We start from the raw sequence: 22326 nt of genomic DNA, 5'->3' as shown, positions 1-22326 counted from the left end.
GGAGCTGTAGCCGCAGGCCTACACCAGAGCCACAGCAACTCGAGATCCGAACCGTGTCTTCAACCTACACCACAGCTCACGGCAACGCCGGATCCTTAACCCACTGAGCAAGGCCAAGAATCGAACCTGCAACCTCATGGTTCCTAGTCGGATTTGTTAGCCACTGAGCCATGATGGGAACTTCCTATAACTTATTTTCAATTAAACTTTTTATTTTGAGACAACTGTAAAAAATAATACAGAAATCCCATTTCTCTTTACCCAGTTCCCCCAACGATAATTATCTTACAAAATGAGAGTAAGAAATCAATACCAGGATATTGACATTAATACAATTTACTTTCTTATTCAGATTCCCCTAGGTTTACTGTACTCATTTGTGTTTGTATATTTGGTTCTAGTCAATGCCATCACCTTTGTAAGTTTATGTACTCACCATTCAGTCAAGATACAGCATAGTTCTACTATGACAAAAATTCCCTCGTTACCCATCTCCCTCCCTCCTTCTCTATAGCTTTTTGCATTTTCCATATGTTCAGCAATTGTGTATTCATTCAATACATCTTTATTAAACACCTACTACCTGTCAAGCACTCTTGTTTACATACAATTCAAACAGTATGTATTAACTATTTTTTCTAGTTTATAAAAGTAATTTTTCACCCACACACCTATGGTCAATTAAGCTATGACAAAGGAGGCCAGAATAGACAATGGAGAAAAGACAGCCTCTTCAATAAATGGTGCTGTGAAAACTGGGAGAGCAACATATAAAAGAATGAAATACGAACATTCTCTAACACCATGTACAAAAATAAACTCAAAATGGATTAAAAATGTAAACATATGACCAGATACTATAAAACTCTTAGAGAAAAACATAGGCAGAACACACTTAGACATAAATCTCAGCAGTACCTTTCTTGATCCCCTCCTACAGTACTGAAAATAAAAACAAAAATAAATGGGATCTACTCAAACTTAAAAGCTTTTGCACAGCAAAGGAAACCATAAACAAAATGAAAGAGAACCCATGGAATGGAAGAAAATATTTGCAAAGGAAGCAACTGACAAGGGATTAATCTCCAAAATATACCAACAAGTCATGCAGCTTGATATCAAAAAGAAAACAAACAACTCAATCAAAAAATGGGCAGAAGACCAAAACAGACATTTCTCCAAAGAAAAAAGATGGCAAAAAAAAAAAAAAAAAAAAAAAAAAAAAACAGAAGAAAAGATGCTCAACATCACTAAATATTAGAGAAATGCAAATCAAAACTATAATGGGGAGTTTCTGTCGTGGCTCAGTGGTTAACGAATCAGACTAGGAACCATGAGGTTGCAGGTTCGATCCCTGGCCTTGCTCAGTGGGTTAAGGATCCGGGGTTGCCGCGGTTGCAGCACGGTCTGCTATAGGTCGCAGACACAGTTCGGATCCCAAGTTGCTGTGGCTCTGGCGTAGGCCAATGACTACAGCTCCGATTAGAACCCTAGCCTGGGAACCTCCATATGCTGTGGGAGCGGCCCTAGAAAAGGCAAAAAGACAAAAAAAAAAAAAAAAACTATAATGAGGTATCACCTCACACCAGTCAGAATGGCCATCATCAAAAAATCTACAAACAAGAAATGCTGGAGAGAATATGGAGAAAAGGGAACCCTCCTACACTGTTGATAGGAATAAAAGCTGATGCAACCACTATGAAGAACAGTATGGATGTTCCTTAAAAAAACTAAATATAGAACTACCTTATGATCCAGCAATCCCATTCCTGGGCATATATCCGGAGAAAACCGTATTTTGAAGATACATGCACCCCAATGTTCACTGCAGCACTATTTATAATACGCAGGACATGGAAGCAACTTAAATGTCCATCAACAGAGGATTGGATAAAGAAGATGTGGTACATATATATACAATATTACTCAGCCATAAAAAGAATGACACAATGCCATTTGCAGCAACATGGATGAATTTAGAAATTACCATACTAAGTGATACAGAGTGTCGCTGTAAGACAGAGAAAGATAAATATCACGTGAGATCACTAATATGTGGAATCCAACAAAAAAATGATACAAAAGAACATAAAAACAGAAACCAAAAGATTCTGAAACCAAATTCATGGTTACCGAAGTGGAAATGTGGAGCAGGAGGGATAAATGAGGGGATTGGGATTGACATGTACAGCCTGCTATATATAAAAGATAAGTAACAAGGATCTACTGAATAGCACAGAATAATCCATTACTCCCTACTGTGTAATAACCTATGTAGGAAATGAATCTGAAAAGGAACGGGTATTTGTATATGCATAAACTGAATTACTTTGCTATACACCCGAAACTAACTATACACCAATAAAATTTATTTTTTTAAAAAAGTAGTTTTTCGGAGTTCCCGTCATGGCACAGTGGTTAACGAATCCGACTAGGAACCATGAGGTTGCAGGTTCGATCCCTTGGCCTTGCTCAGTGGGTTAACAATCCGGCATTGCCGTGAGCTGTGGTGTAGGTTGTAGACGCAGCTCGGATCCCGCGTTGCTGTGGCTCTGGTGTAGGCCGGTGGCTACAGCTCCGATTGAACCCCTAGCCTGGGAACCTCCATATGCCACGGGAGCAGCCCAAGAAATGGCAAAAAGACCAAAAAAAAAAAAAAGTAGTTTTTCAAGACAGGAGTTTTTTTTCTTTCGACTCAACTTTAAGATAGATACGAGGAGGTCCCATCATGATTCAGTGGAAACGAATCTGACTAGCATCCATGAACACACAGGTTTGATCCCTGGCCTCGCTCAGTGGGTTAAGGATCTGGCATTGCCATGAGCTGCAGTGTACGTCAGCGAGCTCCAATTCAACCCCTACCCTGGGAACTCCACATGCCAAGGGTTCAGCCCTAAAAAGACAAATAAATAGATAAATAAATAAATAAATATGAAAAAATCAACCAAAAAATATTAATTGAAAAGATACTTTAGAAACAAAAATAGTGTAGTATGTTGAATGAATAATTTCAAGAACACTATGGAATTAAATATAGAACATTTCAGTATCATATTATTATGACTACCTTTTAGAAAGATGTAGGTAATAAAATCATACTAACTACTGAAGAAAGCTTTATAAGAAAGGTTTGCAAAATCAATTAGGTTTATTCTTCACTTAAAAGTGTACATAGATATAGTGGATTTTCTTCCAATAAGTTTTTACATAAAAAGGACTACGCAAAGGATACGACTCAAGATACAAAACTATCCAAATGTCTAAAAAGTGATTCACTTGCTCTTCAAAAGCTATTGTTAAGAAAATGAAAGGGCAAGCCACAGATTGGAGTATCTGCAAAATACCTAATAAAGACTTGTATCTAGAATTTTTTTAACATAAAAATAATAAGCCAAACAATCTGATAAAAAAAAGATCAAAAATTTGATCAGACTCTTTCACAAAAATATTCAAATGCGATAGGCACATGAAAAGGTGCTCAACATCATTAGCCACCAGGAAAATTCAAATTGAAACCACAATGAGATACTACCACATATCCATTGAAAATGGGGGGGAGGGGTTGTGTGTGTGTGTGTGTCTTTTTAGGGCTGTACCTCAGCATATGTAAGTTTCCAGCATAGAGGTCGAATCAGAGCTGCACCCACAGACCTAGGCTACAGCCACAGCAATGCGGGATCCAAGCCCCATCTGTGACCTACACCACAGTTCAAGGCAACACCATATCTTCAACACACTGATCAAGGCCAGGGATCAAACCCAAGTCCTCAGGGATACTAGTCAGGTTCACCACCGCTGAACCACAATGGGAACTCCCAAAAATGGTTAAATTTTTTTAATAATACAAATAAAATTTAAAAGACTAGCCCTCAGACATTGCTGGTAGCAGACAGTTTGGAAAACAGTTCGGCAGTTTCACATAAAGTTAAATAGACAATGATCACATGACCCAGCAATTCTTCCCCTAAGTATCTACCCAAGAGAAATGAAACCCTATGAACTTTCAAAGATCTGTATGCAAATGTTCAGAATATTTGCATAATAGCCCAAAACCAGATACTCAAATGTCCACCAAGTGGCGAGGGGATAAACAAATCCTATTATATTCAGCAATAAAAAGGAACTGACAATATATACAAGATGGAGAAGTCTCAAACATATTTTTCTAAGTAAGAAAAGCCAGACATAAAAAAACTATGTAGGAGTTCCCATTGTGTTGCAGTAGAAACGAATCTGAGTAGTAACCATGAGGTTGCAGGTTACTAGTCAATCCCTGGCCTTGCTCAATGGAGCGGGGATCCAGTGTTGTGACGAGCTGTGGTGTAGGTCATAGACTCGGCTCATATCTCGAGCTGCTGTGGCTGTGGCGTAGGCCAGCAGCTGTAGCTCCGATTGGACCCTGAGCCTGGGAACCTCCATATGCCACAGGTGCAGCCCCCAAAAGCAAAACAAAACAAAAAACTATGTAATTTCATTTATAAGACATTCTAGAAAAGACAATAACCTAAGAATAGAAAATAGATCAACGACTGCCAGAGGCTGGGAAAGGAAATGACTGCAAAGGTGCACAGAGAACTTTTTGGAAGGAAGTGTTCTATATCTTGATTGTGACAGTGGCAACACTTAATGTATACATCCATCAAAACTTACTGAACTTGTTCAGTTAAAAAGGTGACTTTTACTGCATGTATATTATACTTCAATAAATATGATTAAAGAAAAACTATCCAAAGTTAAAAACAAATAAATAAAAGCTACATCTTGCTATGGAGATTCTACAATTTTTTTTTCCTTTTTAAGGCTACACCTGCAGCATATGGAAGTTCCTGGGCTAGGGGTCAAATCAGAGCTGCAGCTGCAGGCCTAAGCCATAACCACAGCAATACCAGATCCAAGCTGCATCTGCGACCTACACCATAGCTTGTGGCAATGCTAGATCCTTAACCCACTGCACGAGGCCAAGGATTGAACCCAAATCCTCAGGGACACCATGCCGGGTTCTTAACCTGATGACCCACAACAGGAACTATGGAGAGTCTACAATTTATAATAGCTTTTGGATTTTGTTATTTAAAAAAAACACAACCTTCCCTTTCGCTACTGTGGCATGGAGAACAGTCATTACAGCCCTGGGGCTGCATAAGGGTTATTAGAGCCCAAGTGAAAAAAGGACATGGTCCACATGGGGAGGAATGGCCAAAGGAGTTCAAAGCCCAAGCTCTCCAAGGAGGATGTCAAGGCAGAGGGACAACCTGGCATGGGGCAGTGGATACAAACAGAGTGAGGAGGTCACCTCCTTTCCCATGGAAGCAGCCCAATATCGTGTGAGAGTCTAAGAGGGATAAGAAGTATACCCACAAGGAGTTCCCGTCGTGGCACAGTGGTTAACGAATCTGACTAGGAACCATGAGGTTGCGGGTTCGATCCCTGGCCTTGCTCAGTAGGTTAAGGATCCGGCGTTGCCGTGAGCTGTGGTGTAGGTTGCAGACGTGGCTCGGATCCCGAGTTGCCGTGGCTCTGGCGTAGGCTGGCAGCTACAGCTCCGATTGGACCCCTAGCCTGGGAACCTCCATATGCCACGGAAGTGGCCCTAGAAAAGGCAAAAAGACAAAAAAAAAAAAAGAATATAACCCAGAAAGCCATGAATCTATTCAGATATAATTACATAAAGGAACACACTAAAAGCTTGATGGAAAATAAGATTTTACATAGTTTCAAAGCAGTCCTCACAAAAACCATTTACTAATTAACTATTAAATATTAACTTAATTTATTTGTTGTCTTTTTAGGGCCACACCCATGACATATGGAAGTTCCAGGCTAGGGGTTGAATCTGAACTGCAACTGCCGGCCACAGCCACAGCCACAACAGCGTGCAATCTGAGCCAAGTCTGCCACATACACCACAGCTCAAGGCAGTGCCGGATCCTTTAACCCACTGAGTGAGGCCAGGGATCAAACCTGTGTCCTCATGGATACCAGTCAGGTTCATTACCTTTGAGCCACAATGGGAACTCTTTAAATATTAACTTTAGAGTGAAGAAGCCTAGGAGACATTGCTTATACCAGGTAATCAAAGTGAAAATCACCAATAATGGGAATTCCTGCTATGGCACAACAGGATCTGCGGTATTGCTGGAGCACTGGGATGCAAGTTCAATCCCTGGCCCAATATAGTGGGTTAAGGATCTGGTGTTGCCACAGCTATGGTGTAGGCTGCAACTGCGTCTGATCCCTGGCCCAAGAACTCCTTATGCCACAGGGTGGCCACAAAAGGGAAAAGTGAGAGAGAAAGAAAGAAAATCCCCAATAATAGGACAAACTGAAATTGTACACCAGATAGAATGCAATGGGCAACATTTCTGTGATATTCCTGCCCAAATACATAATCTGTGTGTATCTAATCACAGCAGAAGAGATAATCCCAAAGGAGAGGCATACTGCAAAATAACAGCTCTATGATCTTCATTAGGTCAAGGTTATGAGAGTCAAGAGAAGGTGAAGGAATCGTTTCAGATTGAAGTCATGCAGCAGATGGCCAAAAATGTATTGAAAATAAATGAAAACTTAATGAAATTCATCAACATCAAGAATAAGCATGAAAGCAGCAAATTCCTAAAGGTCAACTGAACTCAAAAGCCATCTCTGATGAGAATGTCCTATGACAAATAAATGCAATACATAATTCTGAGCTGGATCATTTTGCCAGTAAAGAGATTAGTAGCATAATCATCAAAACTTGAACCAGTGTGAGAACTAGATGTAGTAGTACGTCAGTGTTAACTTCCTGATTTTGATAATTGTACTGTGATTATATGGGGGGTAATATCCTCATTTATAGAAAATACACACTAAAGCATTCTGGGGTGGTAGGGCAGGCATCAGGTCAGCAACTTCTCAAATGGTTTTGGGAGAAAAAAAGTTCTCTGTACTGTACTTGCAAATTTTCCACAAGTTTGTGAGTGTTTCAATTTTTTTAAGTGAGAAAAAATAACGTCAATAAATTTGAAATGATGTTAAAAATACATTGCTATTCTCCATATTGTTAATCTGGGTTAGAAAGAGACAGCAAACTGCAAAATTACTAAAAGGTAACAAAATGTTGGAGCCATGCATTCCCTTCTCTTGTTAACCTCAGTCAGGTGAAGAGTGGTGAAAGACTAAAGATATAAAAGGTTCCCACTAAAGGAAGTTATTAGGAGAGGAATAGTCAAAGGGGCAGTTGACCAAGAGTGGGTAGAACAATGGTATTCTGACGCTACAAATGCTGTAACCATCAGCAAAACACAATCTCAGCATCTCCTCTGAAAAATGAAGGGACTGTCTAGGTGACCTGAAATTCCCTGCAAATGAATTTCAGAACTTCCCTGATATAGATAGAGTGTACTTCCCCAACTCAATGTATTACATTGTGCTTAGCTACACAGTAATACAAAGCAAACAAACATGCATTAATCCTGAATTCTCTTAAATTGCGGAAAACCAATTAAAATGCAATGCATGTGCCAGATTGTTTCCAATGAGGAAAATTTTGCGATGAATGAAAAGAACAATTAAAACACACATTACAGTAAAACAAGATAAACCTCAGGGATCTGCTGACTGTCCTTACTTAAAAGACAGTGTTCAGAATCATTCTGAAATAACCATCGCATTTGTCCTGAAAGAAAAGGGAGCATTTCCTAGAAATGTTCAGAAGTTCATGGACCCTTTCCCTTTCCCCGGTACCACGCGTTCACCGGCCCGGTGACTAGACCGGCCCCTACCAGCGCGGGGGTGAGGTAGCACTGGACTCTCAGCACTTCCTTTTGGAGAGGACAGCCCCCTGCGTCACTCGTTACTCACTCAGGATGCTGGGCAGAAGTTTATTCCCAAGGAACTTAGCACAGTTGGCTCCCGCCCTCCCAGCCCAGCGGTCCTAGCCCAATCCCGCCGGCACCAGAGCGCTGCCCCTGGTACCCGGCCCGCTTCAGAGCGAGGGTCGCGGCACCCAGATTCACCCCGGCTGGGCCGCCCCAGACCGGGTGGACGCGGCCTCCTCCTCCTCCTCCCCCATCCCCTCGTGCCGGTTCCTCACGCCCACCGCAAGGCTCAGCCCAGCCAGGAAGGCCGGACGCCCAGAGCCCGCTCCGCCGAGGCCGGGTCCGGCCCGGCCCTCCCAGCCTCCCGACCGCGACGCTCGGCCCTGCAGAGCCCACTGGACAGCAGTCGCGGGGGGCGGGGGGGGGCGGAGGTGGGGAGGCCCGGGGGCGGCGCCCGCCCCACACCCTTACCTGGCTTCTCATGGTCGTAGCCTACTACGATGAAGTAGTCGGCCAGCCGGGCCATGGCCGCAGCCGCCGCGCTGGGGAAGCGGGTGCCGGTCGCCGCCCTCGCCGCCGCCGCCCACCAGGCCCGGGAGGGCTCAGCATTTTCCCTGCAGCAGCAGTAGCTGCAGCGGCGGCACTTCAGCCATGTTTGACAACCGAGGCGTGCTCTGCGCCTGCGCCGCGCTTTGCACCCGCTCCTCCCCCTCCCCCACCCGCGCTGGCTCCGTAACCCGAGCCCGGGCGGAGGGCCCACCCCCACCCTCACCCTTCGTTGGCTGCTGTGACCTCCAGGTTTGGGGAGTGGGCTTTCGGGCCTATTCCCATCTCGCGCTACCACTGCAGCTGCTCGGAGTGGTTCACTTTGAGGCTTGGCTGCCCCTTCGCGACCCACGTCCCCCTCCCCTATATTTCCTAAAGCAGGGTGCCTTTCCTTCCGCCTTCTCCACTCCTTCAGGGTCTGGGAAGAGAAGACAAGGATGGTCTAGGGGTGACCTGGCAAGTTTGTTGCTTCCCCTCCCCCCACACACCTCCCTTCCCAAGACGAGATTCTCCCGCCCTCGACTGGAAGCATGGAATTTGCACCGCCAGGGCTTTTGCTGCACGTTTCCTGTTTATGTTGTGCAGATGGGAACTTTAGGAACATGCCACCGAGCAGGCGGAGGAGGGAGAGGCTTTTGCGCAATCTTCAGAGGCCTGGTGCTTTAGTGCTGGGTGGGCTGGGGGCGATTGGCCTGGGCTTCCCCCGGAGCGCTTGGGGAGGCTGGATTCCTCCGAAGAACGCGGCATCCCCGGGATCCTCCTGAGCTGCCCAGGGACAGCAGAGTCCGAGGGAGGAGGCTTGCCTCTCCCAAGAGAGCCCTTTCTGCCTAGGCTTTCGCTTCTTGCAGCAGTTCCATGCTCTTGCGGCTAGAGCAGGTGGTGACTTCTAACTTCCTTGTTTAAACAATGCAATTAAAATGAGTTAGTGGATCTCATCATCCAATCTAGGAATTACCTGGGTCGCTTTCTTTTTACTGGCACCTCTTATTGATCGTTTGGAATTTGGCTAGTGAAGCACCCAGATGAGCTTGCTTTGTCCTCTGTTAGTATCTCATGAAGTTTTAGTAGCAGGTTATGTTATAAGTGGTAGACTGAAGTTTTGGGAATCTCCATGGTTTGCAAATGTGATAATCTTTGTTCCTCATTATCACTAATATTGAGGATTTAACTCTTACCATTTACCAGACTTTGTCTAGTAAGTGCTTTAACAAATATGTTTAATGATGGAGTCCCTGTTGTGGCTCAGCAGAAACAAATCTGACTAGCATCCATGAGGATGCAGGTAGATCCCTGGCCTCGTTCAGTGGGTTAAGGATCTGGCATTGCTGTGAGCTGTGGTTTAGGTCGCAGACTCGAGTCAGATCCTGCGTTGCTATGGCTGTGGTGTAGGCCAGCAGCTACAGCTCTGATTCCACCCCTAGCCTGGGAAACTTCACATGCTGATATGCAGCCCTAAAAAAATATATATATACGTTTAATGAATGAGCATACAATTTACCCCAACCACCAGCAGGAAGCTGCCGTGGCTTGAACTCTGAACTGAGAGTTCAGCGATTTGGTATCTCAGCTCCTGAAAGTTTGCTCTCATTGATCATTTCCTCTGTGTGGCACTTTTTTCACTTACAGTTTGAGAGGGTTGGGCTGCAGTAGAAGAACCGAAACTCTGGAAGGAGTACTTTAACTTGGGGAGTTAACTTGCAAATTGCTTATGGTTAAACTGAATCAGCCTAGTTGCAGAGATATAGGGACCATAACAGATTACTCTTGGAAATAATTAAACTGAAAAAGCTTCAGTCACATCTCAACTATGAATCCTCTCTATAACTTCCCTGGGAGCTCATCATCCAACTTGATCATTTTCAGTAACGAGTTATTAAACTTCCTTGGGAGGCAGCTCATTCCACTGCTTAACAACCCCATTGTTAGAGAATTCTTCCTTATTATGTCAGGGTTGTCCTGTAACTTCCTATTTTGCTCTATAGAAATACCCAGAAAAAAATAAAATCTACCTTTGTGTGATAGCCTTTCTGTTTTTTAAGACAGCTATATGTTCCTTCTCCATTTTATTTTTTAAGTGAAATTCACATATCATAAATTGAACTATTTTGAAGTGTATAATTCAGTAGTATTTTGTACACTCACAATGTTGTGCAACTACCCCTCCACCTAGTTCCAAATATTTTCATCACCCAAAAGAAAACCCCAAACTCATACAGTGATCACTCCCATTTTTCCCTCCCCTAAGCATCAGATAACTACCAATTACTTTCTGTCTCATACAACACTTTGTGTCTGGATTCTTTCATTTAGAATGTTTTCCAGATAGATCTATGATGTAGCATGCATTAGTACTTCATTCTTTTTCATGGCTGCATAATATTCCATTGCATGTAGGTATCATACAAAGTCAAATTTATCTATTTTTTCTTTTGTTTCCTATACTTTGGTGTCATAACTAAGAATCCATTGCCAAATTCAAGGTCATTACAATTTTAGTCCTATATTTTCTTCTAAGATTTTCATAGTTTACTCTTGTTTTAGGCCATTGACCCATTTTGAGTTAATTTTTTTTTTAAAGACTGCAGCATGTAGAAGTTCCCGAGCCAGGGATCAAACCCAAGCCACAGCAGTAACCCTAGCAACAGCTATGACAACACTGAGTCCTTAACTTCTAAGCTACCAGGGAACTCCCTAAGTTAATTTTGTATAAGACATGGGAGGGGTCCCCATTTTACTTTTTAAATATATTGTTTTTTATTTTATACAGATAATTAAATTGGAAGTTCCCAGGTCAGGGATCAAACCGACGCCACAGTAGCAGCCTGTCCCACAGTTACAACACTGAATCCTTAATCCACTGTACCACATGGGAATTTTCCGGTTTAATTATTTTAACTTTTTAATTTTAATTATTTTAACTTTGGTTTAATTTAACTTTTTTGTTCGTTTGTTTAAATCAAAGCTTATCTGTTTTCAAACCTCGAATCAAATGCTATTTATATTTAGACCTACTCTATTAGGTCATAGGTAGGCTGCCAGATGTTTGCAAATGGGTGTTTTGTAGCACAGGGATTTTGACATACCCCAGGTATATGTAGATAGGCACTATGTGTTTGTATACACACATGAACATATTTAGCATACACTGAAACTGTGTTTGCTTCTCAGCCAACAGCTGCCAGTCTGCTGAAACTGATAAGCCTTGACAAGACAGCCTGATTACTGAGGTTGGCTGAAGGCCAGACCATCCCCTGCGATAACCACAATCACCTTTCACCAAAGAGTGAGGGAATAAAGCAAACCCAGATTTGTTGTTTCACAGAAGGCTGGCAGGAGCAGGAAGGGAGGAAGACTATGCAACCCAATGATGATGTATATGCAGCAAATGCCTTTTTTTGTCTTGTTGTGTTTTCTAGGGCCTCACCCGGAGCATATGGAGGTTCCCAGGCTAGGGGTCCAACCGGAGCTGTAGCCGCCAGCCTACACCACAGCCACAGCAACACCAGATCCGAGCCACGTCTGTGACCTACACCACAGCTCACGACAATGCTGGATCCTTAACCCACTGAGGGAGGCCAGGAATCGAACCCTCAACCTCATGGTTCCTAGTCGGATTCGTTAACCACTGAGCCACTACGGGAACTGCAGCAAATGCCTTTTTTTATGCTTTAGAAGACAAAAAGGAGCTGATTACTAGTGAGCAAGAATTATCAGCCTGCTGCTCCTATATTCAGCTGGCTGTCATGGTGTAGTGGTTGATCTGTACAGTCATTCAAGGGCTTCCTGTGGTTAGCCACCACAGTTCAGAAAGGCAATATGAGTTTTCCTTGACCAAATGCTGCAGGCAGGGCTGGGACCTCTTCAAATGGTCTCTACTATCCAGTAACAAAGGCGACTAAGCAGCTGTTGTAGAAAATTCCCTGACTCATTGCCACACCTCCATCCACTCAGTGGCCCAAATGGGCCAGACTGAAAGATTGCTTACCCTTCATACCTGCCCCTCTCTCAGCCCCACATTCATCACTCAGTTCTGCTGATCCTGCTTCCCAAATATGTAGCCTTCTCTCCCACCTCACTGCCACTACCCTAGTCTGAGCTACTGTCACCTTCCACCTTGACTATGGGAATAGCTGCTGCATTGGTGGCTCCTGACTTTCCATGTAGGTGCAATTTCAGGACAGTAAGTAGATTATGAATCCTGTCTTCAAATTAAATCTGTATAGGAAACACACTGTTTCTACCTTGATTGTATGTTTGGGGTGTATTTTAGGCTTCAGAGATGGCTAATGGAATTGTGCTAGGAGTTCTGGTCCTGGCTCAGCGGTTTACAAACCCAACTGGTTTCCATGAGGATGCCGGTTCCATCCCTGACCTTGCTCAGTGGATTAAGGATCCATCATTGCCATGAGCTATGGTGTAGGTCGCAGACATGGCTCAGATCCTGCGTTGCTGAGGCCATGGTGTAGGCTGGCAGCTGTAGCTCCAATTCGACCCCTAGCTTGGGAACCTCCATATGCCAAGGGCGCAGCCTAGAAAGATAAAAAAGAAAAAAAAAAAAAAAGAAAAAATGTACTGCAATTGCTTTCACATGTGTGATTGTATGAATAATTGAATTGACACCCATATGAAGTACTTCTGACATTAGCAGCTATAGTATAAATAGGTGCCATGAGAGATTGAAGGCTGCTTTTACTTAGATTGCCTATTTATTTGGTGAGGGGGACTGGCTACATAATTTGCATAGCCTAAAGCAAAATGCTAATGTAGGATTCTCTCTGTTTAAAAGTTATTAAGAATTTCAAAACAGGAGTTCCCATTGTGGCTCAGCAGGTTATCTAGTATCTGTGAGGATGCAGGTTCAATCCCTGTCCTGGATTAGTGAGTTAAGGATACTGCCTTGCCCCAAGCTGTGGTGTAGGTCACAGATTCACCTCAGATAGGCCACAGGTACAGCCATAAAAAGAAAGAAATTTGGAAAGAAAGAATTTCAAAACAGCAACAAGCAGAGCATTGAACCAAGCATGAGGCCCTGTGTAAACTCTCCAGGGCTCCACTACTGCATTGCTCCTTCCTAATCACATTCAACGGACACAGTGATCTTTTATTTTATTTCTTTTGTCGTTTTAGGGCCACACCCTCAGCATATGCAAGTTCTCAGGCTAGGGGTCGAATCAGAGCTACAGCTGCTGGCCTCTGCCACAGCCGTAGCAACACAGGATCCGATCCAAGTCTGCCACCTATACCACAGCTCACAGAAATGCCGGATCCTTAACTGAGCAAGGCCAAGGATGGAACCTGTGTCCTCATGGATACGTCAGATTCGTTTCTGCTGAGCCATGACGGGAACTCCCACAATGATCTTTTTTTTTTTTTTTTCTTTTTGTCTTTTGTCCTTTTGGGCCCCACCCCACGGCATATGGAGGTTCCCAGGCTAGGGGTCGAATAGGAGCTGTAGTACAGCCACAGCCATGCTAGATCTGAGCTCACAGAAATGCCGGATCCTTAACTGAGCAAGGCCAAGGATGGAACCTGTGTCCTCATGGATACGTCAGAGGTTCCCAGGCTAGGGGTCAAATCGGAGCTGTAGTACAGCCACAGCTCATGGCAATGCTGGATCCTTAACCCACTGAGCAAGGCCAGAGATGGAACCCACAACCTCATGGTTCCTAGTCGGATTCGTTTCTACTGCACCACTATGGGAACTCCATCCCACAGTGATCTTTTAAATAAATATATATTAGATCTTGTCTCTTCTATCACGAAACCTTTCAATAATTTACCAAGTCACCATGAATTAAGTGCAAAACCTTCATCGGATTCCAAAGGGTTCTATTTATCCCAACTGTGATGACCTCCTTAATCTCATTTCATACCTCTCTTCTTCACTCAATTCGTTTCAACCCCAGTGGCCTCCTTTTGTTTTCTCTAATGTATGAAGTTCTTTCTCATCACTAAGTATTTGCACATGATGTTCCTTCCATTTAAAACTTTAGGTTCCCCTAATCTTGCTTTTCCTTTGGCACACTTACCACAGTTTATAATCATGTATTTATTCCTGTGAGGATTTGTTTGGCTACCCTGCCATGCTGTAAGCTTATTGAGGGCAAGAATGATACTTGCGGGGTTCCCGTTGTGGCACAGTGGTTAACCAATCCGACTAGGAACCATGAGGTTGCGGGTTCGGTCCCTGCCCTTGCTCAGTGGGTTAACAATCTGGCATTGCTGTGAGCTGTGGTGTAGGTCGCAGACGCGACTCGGATCCCACGTTGCTGTGGCTCTGGCATAGGCCAGTGGCTACAGCTCCGATTTGACCCCTAGCCTGGGAACCTCCATATGCCGCGGAAGCGGCCCAAAGAAATAGCAAAAAGACAAAAAAAAAAAAAAAAAAAAAAAAAAGAATGCTACTTGCATTGCTGATTGTTGTGTTAACAGCACTTAGCACAGAGCTAGACACATAATACATGCTCAGTAAATATTTGAAGGAATAAATTCATGTAGGCACATACACTAGAATTGACTCATTCCACTCGTTCTAATCTGATAGTACAGGATTCCTACTTGGGGTCAGGCAGTATGATAATAGCTCTCGTTAACTCCAAATGATTTAATCACCTCTCTTATACTCCATTTGTTAATGCCATTCATTGTGCCATCAGTAGTAAATTTCTCTTGAAGTCATTTCAGAATCTTGTTCTAGGAGTTCCCATCGTGGCGCAGTGGTTGGTGAATCCGACTAGGAACCATGAGGTTGCGTGTTCGGTCCCTGTCCTTGCTCAGTGGGTTAAGGATCCGGCGTTGCTGTGAGCTGTGGTGTAGGTCGCAGACGCGGCTCGGATCCCGCGTTGCTGTGGCTCTGGTGTAGGCTGGCAGCTACAGCTCCAATTCGACCCCTAGCCTGGGAACCTCCATATGCCGAAGGAGCGGCCCTAGAAATAGCAAAAAAAGACAAAATAAATAAATAAATAAATAAATAAATAAATAAAAGAATCTTGTTCTGTTTTAGCTGTTGGTATAAGAAGCTTCCGTATGTTAACCGTCTTCTCTTTTCTGTCCTATAGCAACTTATATTCCTTAAGCTTTGGAAAGATTTGTCTTCTGGCTTTATCACATACAAAGGACTGGTTATTTCTATCCATCTGTTTTGTGCAGGGGCACAAAAATGGGGCAGCAAAAGAATTGTCTTTATACTGATGCTCTGGAAAATTCTATGCCCTAAAAAGAGAAAGGTTAACTGCCCTCTTTGCCTCCACTTCTCCAAGAGAGAAATTAAGGCTATAGAAACAGTGCTTTTTATTCTTTTTTTTTTTTTTTTGCCACACCCACAGCATATGGAAATTCTCAGGCCAGAGATAGAATCTGTGCCACAGCTGCAGCAACACCAGATCCTTAACCCACTGAGCCGGACTGGGGATTGAACTCCCGCCTGAACAGTGACCCAAGCTGCTACAGTTGGATCCCTAACCCACTGCACTACAGCGGGAACTCCTATGTCAGCATTCTTTAGTTGGTCAATCTTCTGAAATTTTATGTTTATTTTATACTGAAATTGGTTCATGTATATGTGCATTTTTTTCTGGAAAAGATCTATATTTTATTAGCTCCTTGCAGAAGTCAGAGTCCCCCCCTCAAAAAAAAAAAAAAAAAAAAAAGGCTTGAGCTTAGTATCCTGCATTACTTCTTCCTGTGAGTGACTAAATCTAAGAAGCTGATTGGGTTCTTTCTCTAAACTATTTGGTGTTATGACTCCCGGATGTTTCTTGAAACTTGTTTTCAAATGGACTTGGTAAACAAGACAAGCAGAGGCATTTTGAGCCATATGAATAATAAATGCATTGTAAAATTTCCTGTTTGAAAAAAGAGGCATCAGAGATAATTATTGGCAGTGCACTTGGCTATTCAAGTTTAGTTATTCTTATTGACATTATTAATATTACTTATTGTTTGTCAGTTCTTTTCTTCATGACCTGAGCATGGTCATGCTGGCCCTATGGATTGTGTCCACAGTGTTAGCTGAGAAACCACCACCACAAGTTTTTTAAAACTCCAAATATTACTAAGAATAAGGCTTGGGTTTAACAAGGCCTAAAAATAATTCAGTTGGAATGTGAAGTTAAGACACCATTATACAACATGGCTTCAGCATATTTGTATGTCCACTTATATGATGTCAGGATACATCATTTATTACAGTACTTTGGGGGTTTATTTACAATCTTACCCTTTGAAAACACTTGGGTGCAAACAAAAAAAGTGGATCTTCAGTAACCAGAATTTTTTTTTTCTTTCCCTTCTCTTGCCAGTGAGATTTTGAAGATGTTTCTTCCTTCACTTCCGTCCTTCCTTCCTTGTACTTAATGTGTATGTACAATCACTGCAACTTGGATGGATGAAACCCCACGTTAACAAATCACCAGAAACAGAACGCCAGCTATGTTGTTTCCTTCCAGATCCGATGTTTAGCCGAGAAAGCATCCTAGTCATTTATTTTCCCCTTTAACCAGTAAGTAAACAAACACGAGGTACCACGGGGAAAAAACAGATGCCAACATTTGGCAAACTTTATATCTTTTTTTCAACTTATACTCCACCACACTTTGGGGTACCCTCTGGCCCTTGTCGCGGACGCACGTGGGCGCGCGCGTGTGTATACACACACACACACACACACACACACATTTTCCGAGGTGTGGCTGTTCTAGCCAAATCCCCAGCTGCCAACCCAGGGCTTTGCTTAAAGAAAGGATTTACGGAGTTCTCAAGCATCAGACCTCTAAGTGCCAGAACTACAAGGCGCACCTGGGCTGATAAGCGCGTAGCAAGGCTCTCAGGTGGGAATTCTTGGCCAGGTCTCTACGCTGCTGGCGCAGGCACTGGAGCCCGGCAGAGTCTCCACTCCTGGGTTGGGTTTACTTGTTGAAGCTTCTAGCAGCTCAAAGAGAAGTCTGCCCCGCCAAGAGCACGCTTCGCGGTCCTGCAGGAGTGAAAGCTCAGTCCCCATCCCTACCCCGATCGCCTCGATCCCTCCTCCCCCATGGAATCAGGGCTCCCCTGGAAGACACAGCGAGGAAGCCACGAGGTACAGCTGAAGAGTCCTCTGCAGGTCGAACACTCCAGGGCTGGTGGGAACTGGAAGGAACGAGTCCAGACCACGGGACCTTCCCTGGCTGCGGACCGGCGCCCAGCTGTCCTTGACCTCCCCGGCAGTCGAAAGAGCGCGCCGGGGAAATGAAAGTAAAAACCTGTCTTGGCGTGGACCCAGCTGGTCGCATCCTCAGGACTGACTGATCGGTCCCAGACAGGGTCGCTGCGAAGAGTCTGAATCTCAAGGGACGAACTGAAAGGAAGCGATGAGAAATGAGTCATGAGCGAGAAAAAGAGAATAGTTATACTGGGGAGACTCCTAGAAACAGAACAGGCGCTCAGTTAATACCTGCTGTCCGCAGTGCGGGCCGACGAGCCGCAGACCCGGTCTGCTGTGGCGACTGCCCTTTGGTCAGCGGGGTGGCTGGAACCCAGCCAGTGCGCTGCGCTGCACCTTTCCGACCCGCGGAGTCCGGATCCCGAGCCCGAACCCGGAATCTGTCCCCCGCCCTCAGCTGGAGCTCAGGACTGCTCAGGTGACTTCCTGGGGGAAGGGTCCTCAGAATAAATAACTTCGGCGCAGCCGTTCCTTCCCCGGGTGCAATGTCCACCAGTCAGTCCTGGAGTGGAAAGGTGGCTGAGCCAGCAGTACACTGCCCAGGCCAGGCAAGGTCCGCAGGCTTCAGCGCCAGCCGCCTGTGCACGGATTCTCAGAACCGGTATGGCAGAGCAGGTAGGAAGCTTAGAGATCTACCAGGGGCAGGTTGTAAATGAGGAAATTATAAAAGAGATGTGATTTGCCCATGTACACAGTGAAATTATAGAAGAGATGTGATTTGCCCATGTACACAGGATGAGATTTAGAAGCTGGTCCAGAGTTCCAGTGGACCTGCTCTCTCTGCTTCTCAGTTTAGGCCCTGGGCTTCATGGACCTACATCCAGAGTAGTGGGTGATAGGACATGAGAAGCCCTCCTGCAAGAAGTAGGGAGCCCAGGAGGCGGAGTGCAACCCCTCCCCCATTCCACCCCAGAAGCTAAATGAGAAAGTGAAGTCAAGAAGCAGTGATGGAAGAGCATAAACGGGTGACAAAACAGGCTTGGGGGTGATTCATCATGAACAGGCAAAATCCTTGGGCGGGAGCTAGGACTCTCCAACCCCCTTTGATGGCATGATGACCCCAGCCTAGAAAAATTCACGCTGAGCCCCAGTCCAGTGAGTCCAGGACACTACTGCTTACCACCTTTGATGTGACTTTGGGCAAATGAGACCCCCTCTGAATCTTAATTTTCTCATTTCACCAAGTAGAAAATCGGTGTTACCTTCCTCATCTAACTCAAGGGTAGGTGTGAGGATCAAAGATCAGGATGTGGCCATGCTTTGTAAACTGTAAAGCGATTAACATTCATGAAGCATTAGTGTGCTCCCTGGCAGTAAATTCTCACGTTTACAAGGGGTGAACGTAGGCTTCGAGGGCAGCAAGGCAAACTTTCAGGTTGTAACCTTATAAGGCATAATTGGATTACTGGGGGGGGGGGGGGACGAAAAGGTTATTCTTCCTCCTAATTTTGGTTATTCCTAAATTTCCAAATAGGCACGCAAATTCTGAAACTTCAGATAACTCCCCTCTCTAAATCCCAATTGTCAAATCAGTCTTTCTGAGCCTTGCCCCTATTGCGAAATCTTGCTAGTCCATTCCAGAACCCCGGAGTCTCCGCCACTGGCAAGCCCCCCTCCTCTCAGCTGTGCTCTGTGTGTGCCCTGCCCCTGAGGCTCTGGGAGCGTCTAGGGTCGCGGCCAGGTCAGGCGCCGAGCCGGCAGGGGGCGCGGTCCACTAGAGGGCACAGCTCCCAAGGTCCTGGGTTCAAGTCATCCGCGTGCTACCGTATGCTGGCTCTTGAAGTTCTGTGTCAGGAGACCTTACACTCTTGGCTGCATAGGTCCTGGGTAAGGACCTCAAGAGGCTGTACAGCCTCACTTCGGCTCGGCTTAAAGTCTGAACCCCGTGCAGGGAGAGTCAGGGCTGGGGCAGTTCTTGCACCTATCTCCTGGAGCTCATCTCTGAGCCCTCTCGGTATGAGGGACGCCCCCCACCTCGCCCCCACCCAAAGCACGTACCCTCAAGCAAGCAATGCGCGCGCCTGATTGCAGAGTGCGCGCCCAAGGGAAGAAAGGGAGGGCGCGAGGGCAGCCTAGGCCCCGCCCCCTGCGCTCTTATAAAGCCGAGGAACGAGAGCCGGCCACTCAGTGGTTTCTTGGTGACACTGAGGCGGAACAGCTCGAGCCTTGCCACCTCTAGTTTCTTACCACAGCTTGGACGTCGGGGTTTTGCCACTGCCAGAGGGACGTCTCAGACTTCATCTTCCCAAATCTTGGCAGATCACCCCCTTAGCAGGTAAGCACCAAAAGCGGAGCGGGTTAAAGCGGGTGGGGGTGGGGGTTGCCCAAGCCGGAGACTGGGAGCTCTGGGTGAGGAGTGCTGTCCACTTTGGAGGGTCCTCTGCTGGGTGCATCCCCCATCCCACGCCCAGCTTGTGGATACAGTTGAAACTCCAGAAACCCAGTCCCCTCTGCTCTGTCAGGCAAATTACGACAAGTTGAGAGGGGAACCTCCGGGAGCCTGGCGCGGGGCAGTGGCCTCCCCTGCGGGGCCTGTCACCCGCCTGGCGGGTGCAAATGCCGCTGGCGCCTCTCTGCGCCCCGGGGAGATAAGCGTCTGAGTCAGGCAGAGCGCGGGCTGAGCCTGCCCGCGCCGGGGTCCCCCGCCCGCCTCCGTGCCCCGCCCGGCGGTGCGGCGGGCCCGGGCGCTCACCCTCGGCTCTTCTCTCTCCTATCTCAGGGTCTGCACATCTCAGCCGGGATGAAGCTGGTTCCCGTAGCCCTCATGTACCTGGGCTCGCTCGCCTTCCTGGGCGCTGACACAGCTCGGCTCGACGTGGCGGCAGAGTTCCGAAAGAAGTGAGTCTCGCTCGGGCAGCGCCTTCCCCAGTTCTGGTACCTGCAAGACAAGGGGAACTGACCATTGGTGCCAGAGGGGTTAGAAGTGAATAGAAGCGGGGACCGGCCAGCACCTCGCCTGGACAATTGCGAATCAAGTCTATTTATGTTTTTTAGATGGAATAAGTGGGCTCTAAGTCGTGGAAAAAGAGAACTTCGGCTGTCCAGCAGCTACCCCACCGGGATCGCCGACTTGAAGGCCGGGCCTGCCCAGACTGTCATTCGGCCCCAGGATGTGAAGGGCTCCTCTCGCAGCCCCCAGGCCAGGTAACTATGCCAGACGCCTAGGCGGGGTGGGCAAGAAGAACCCTCCTCCATTGCCCTGCCCCTGGGGATCATCAGGGCTGTATGGCAGTTCAGATAGAGGTAGCAGTTTCCAGCTCCCTCTGGTCCTAGAAAGGCTCCGTTCTCGGTGGCGGGGGCCAAAGACTTGCTTGATGGGGGTCTCACGTTGCCTTCCTTCCCCTCTCCAGCATTCCGGATGCAGCCCGCATCCGAGTCAAGCGCTACCGCCAGAGTATGAACAACTTCCAGGGCCTGCGGAGCTTCGGCTGTCGCTTTGGGACGTGCACCGTGCAGAAGCTGGCGCACCAGATCTACCAGTTCACGGACAAAGACAAGGACGGCGTCGCCCCCCGGAGCAAGATCAGCCCCCAGGGCTACGGCCGCCGGCGCCGACGCTCTCTGCCCGAAGCCAGCCTGGGCCGGACTCTGAGGTCCCAGGAGCCACAGGCGCACGGGGCCCCGGCCTCCCCGGCGCATCAAGTGCTCGCCACTCTCTTTAGGATTTAGGCGCCTACTGTGGCAGCAGCGAACAGTCGCGCATGCATCATGCCGGCGCTTCCTGGGGCGGGGGGCTTCCCGGAGCCGAGCCCCTCAGCGGCTGGGGCCCGGGCAGAGACAGCATTGAGAGACCGAGAGTCCGGGAGGCACAGACCAGCGGCGAGCCCTGCATTTTCAGGAACCCGTCCTGCTTGGAGGCAGTGTTCTCTTCGGCTTAATCCAGCCCGGGTCCCCGGGTGGGGGTGGAGGGTGCAGAGGAATCCAAAGGAGTGTCATCTGCCAGGCTCACGGAGAGGAGAAACTGCGAAGTAAATGCTTAGACCCCCAGGGGCAAGGGTCTGAGCCACTGCCGTGCCGCCCACAAACTGATTTCTGAAGGGGAATAACCCCAACAGGGCGCAAGCCTCACTATTACTTGAACTTTCCAAAACCTAGAGAGGAAAAGTGCAATGTATGTTGTATATAAAGAGGTAACTATCAATATTTAAGTTTGTTGCTGTCAAGATTTTTTTTTGTAACTTCAAATATAGAGATATTTTTGTACGTTATATATTGTATTAAGGGCATTTTAAAACAATTGTATTGTTCCCCTCCCCTCTATTTTAATATGTGAATGTCTCAGCGAGGTGTAACATTGTTTGCTGCGCGAAATGTGAGAGTGTGTGTGTGTGTGTGCGTGAAAGAGAGTCTGGATGCCTCTTGGGGAAGAAGAAAACACCATATCTGTATAATCTATTTACATAAAATGGGTGATATGCGAAGTAGCAAACCAATAAACTGTCTCAATGATGATTCATTCTCGGGTCACGAGTCTTGGGAGGGAGGGTGCCCCCGGTCCTGGTGCGCACGGGAGCCTGGGTGGGAAGGTAGGAGGCTGTGTCGGCGCGTGCTGGCGGGTCTTCGCACTGGCTGAGCTATCAGAGCAATACTCTTTCCGTGCCGGCGTGCGGAGCGCCAGTATCGCGTGCTGGTCGGGGCTTCGCGGGGATGTGCCAGATCACAGACTCGTGTGGCAGCCGGGCCGGGTGGGGTAGGTTGAGTCCTAGCGGGGGAAGCGAGCCTGGACTCTCCAAATTGTACAACAGAGTCCTATAAGTTTATGGAGTTGCTCACGTAAAG

At 46.4% G+C, this 22326-nt stretch overlaps 2 protein-coding genes across 10 annotated transcripts in view; one reads left to right on the top strand and one right to left on the bottom strand.

Annotated features, from left to right (window-relative positions):
* SBF2 (SET binding factor 2) overlaps positions 1-8466 on the bottom strand; it is a 451285-nt gene extending 442819 nt beyond the window's left edge. For all 9 annotated transcript variants that reach the window (XR_014837296.1, XR_014837295.1, XR_014837298.1 and 6 more), the window contains exon 1: positions 8274-8466. Coding sequence is in view for 3 of the 9 variants with exons in the window: in XM_005661131.4 (XP_005661188.2) it covers positions 8274-8328 (55 nt within the window). In the remaining 6 variants the exon portion in view is untranslated. The remainder of the gene's footprint in view (positions 1-8273) is intronic.
* Positions 8467-19696: 11230 nt separating this feature from the next.
* Positions 19697-21995, top strand: ADM (adrenomedullin). Its single transcript, NM_214107.1, has 4 exons — positions 19697-19822; positions 20267-20385; positions 20542-20691; positions 20898-21995. The coding sequence occupies exons 2-4, from the start codon at positions 20288-20290 to the stop codon at positions 21214-21216; spliced, it is 567 nt and encodes a 188-aa protein (NP_999272.1). The 5' UTR covers positions 19697-19822; positions 20267-20287; the 3' UTR covers positions 21217-21995.
* Positions 21996-22326: the final 331 nt, after the last annotated feature.

The sequence above is a fragment of the Sus scrofa genome, chromosome 2 (assembly GCF_054392235.1).
Source record: "Sus scrofa isolate SSC_HxYL_T2T_F1_AM1 chromosome 2, Sscrofa_HxYL_maternal_Yorkshire_Landrace_v2.0, whole genome shotgun sequence".
In the NCBI taxonomy this organism is placed as follows: domain Eukaryota; kingdom Metazoa; phylum Chordata; class Mammalia; order Artiodactyla; family Suidae; genus Sus; species Sus scrofa.
Note: the sequence above shows the minus strand (reverse complement) of the source record. Positions and strands in the feature narration are given on the sequence as shown.

Bases quoted from the DNA above. Each gene is read 5' to 3' on its own strand.
- ADM (NM_214107.1), top strand. From the start codon at position 20,288: ATGAAGCTGGTTCCCGTAGCCCTCATGTACCTGGGCTCGCTCGCCTTC. The intron at 20,386-20,541 runs GTGAGTCTCGCT...TATGTTTTTTAG, and splicing joins GCGGCAGAGTTCCGAAAGAA to ATGGAATAAGTGGGCTCTAA. The intron at 20,692-20,897 runs GTAACTATGCCA...TCCCCTCTCCAG, and splicing joins TCTCGCAGCCCCCAGGCCAG to CATTCCGGATGCAGCCCGCA.